The sequence below is a fragment of the Crocuta crocuta genome, unplaced genomic scaffold (genome assembly GCF_008692635.1).
Source record: "Crocuta crocuta isolate KB4526 unplaced genomic scaffold, BGI_CrCroc_1.0 scaffold24, whole genome shotgun sequence".
NCBI classification, from domain to species: Eukaryota; Metazoa; Chordata; class Mammalia; order Carnivora; family Hyaenidae; genus Crocuta; species Crocuta crocuta.
The window spans coordinates 9,016,024-9,016,927 of NW_027530974.1; the positions used below are offsets into that span (position 1 = coordinate 9,016,024).

Consider the following 904-nt stretch of genomic DNA (forward strand, 5'->3'; position numbering starts at 1 on the left):
ACCGGAGAGGCGGGCGCTGCGCTGGGGAAAGTTTGTCCCACCCGCGTTTCGCGGCCGGCTGCGCGGAGAGGAGGAGGAGGAGCGGGAAGGCAGAGCGCGGAGCCTGCGGCTGCAGGGATGCCCAGCGCCGCGCTTACCTCGCAGTCCTCGTACTTGATATTATCCGTCAGTTTCCAAAGCATTTTCATGGATCGGCGTGAACGGATTTGCGCCCTTCTCCGCCTCGCACCCAAGTGGAGCTACTCTCTGGGTAAGCGCAAAGTGCCGGCTGCCGGCGGTGAGCGCAGGAGGAGGAGGAGGGCGAGGAGGAGGAGGAGGGCGAGGAGGAGGAGGAGGGCAAAAGGGAGGAGGAGGAGGGCGAGGAGGAGGAGGAGGGTGAGGAGGAGGAGGAGGAGGCGAGAAGGGAAAGAGCTCCCGTGCGCGCTCGGAGATCTCCCTCTAATGGTAGAAACTTTTCCCTTTTCCAGCTCTTTACCAACAGCCTAATCGCCTCATTAGCATATCAACAATAGTCCAATTGCTCGCCAGCCCCGCAATCTGCGGCCGGCCGCTCCGACCCAGGTATAAAGGCCTCTTCNCACCCCACTCCCCTTCCTCTCCGTCTCCTCCTCCAGGGAGATGCCCTCCGCAAAAAAACCTGCACCGTGCAGGGTCCAAGCGGGTGCGCCTGGGGCCGGGCTTTCGGCACCTCTCCCTCACCCCTACCACCGCTAACCGCGCGGTCCTTTCGGCCCCGTCCGATTTTATTAGAAATTATTATCCCTTTCGCAATTAAATGTAATCACCAAACCAAGAGCGGCAAACTGACTCCAGGATTTTTGCCCAACGAGAGAGCGCCTCCGCTCGCGGCAGCCGCCACCTCGGGCCCCAGCGCCTTGGGAGTTTTATTGACTTTGCACTCTCC

The 904-nt window shown here is 61.1% G+C and overlaps 1 protein-coding gene across 1 annotated transcript in view; it reads right to left on the bottom strand.

Annotated features, from left to right (window-relative positions):
* The window catches only part of TFAP2A (transcription factor AP-2 alpha), a 16,747-nt gene extending 16,409 nt beyond the window's left edge, over positions 1–338 (bottom strand). Inside the window, exon 1 of the mRNA XM_077769977.1 lies at positions 3–338. Coding sequence (XP_077626103.1) covers positions 3–188 — 186 coding nt within the window. The 5' untranslated portion in view covers positions 189–338. The remainder of the gene's footprint in view (positions 1–2) is intronic.
* Between the last annotated feature and the right edge of the window lie 566 nt (positions 339–904).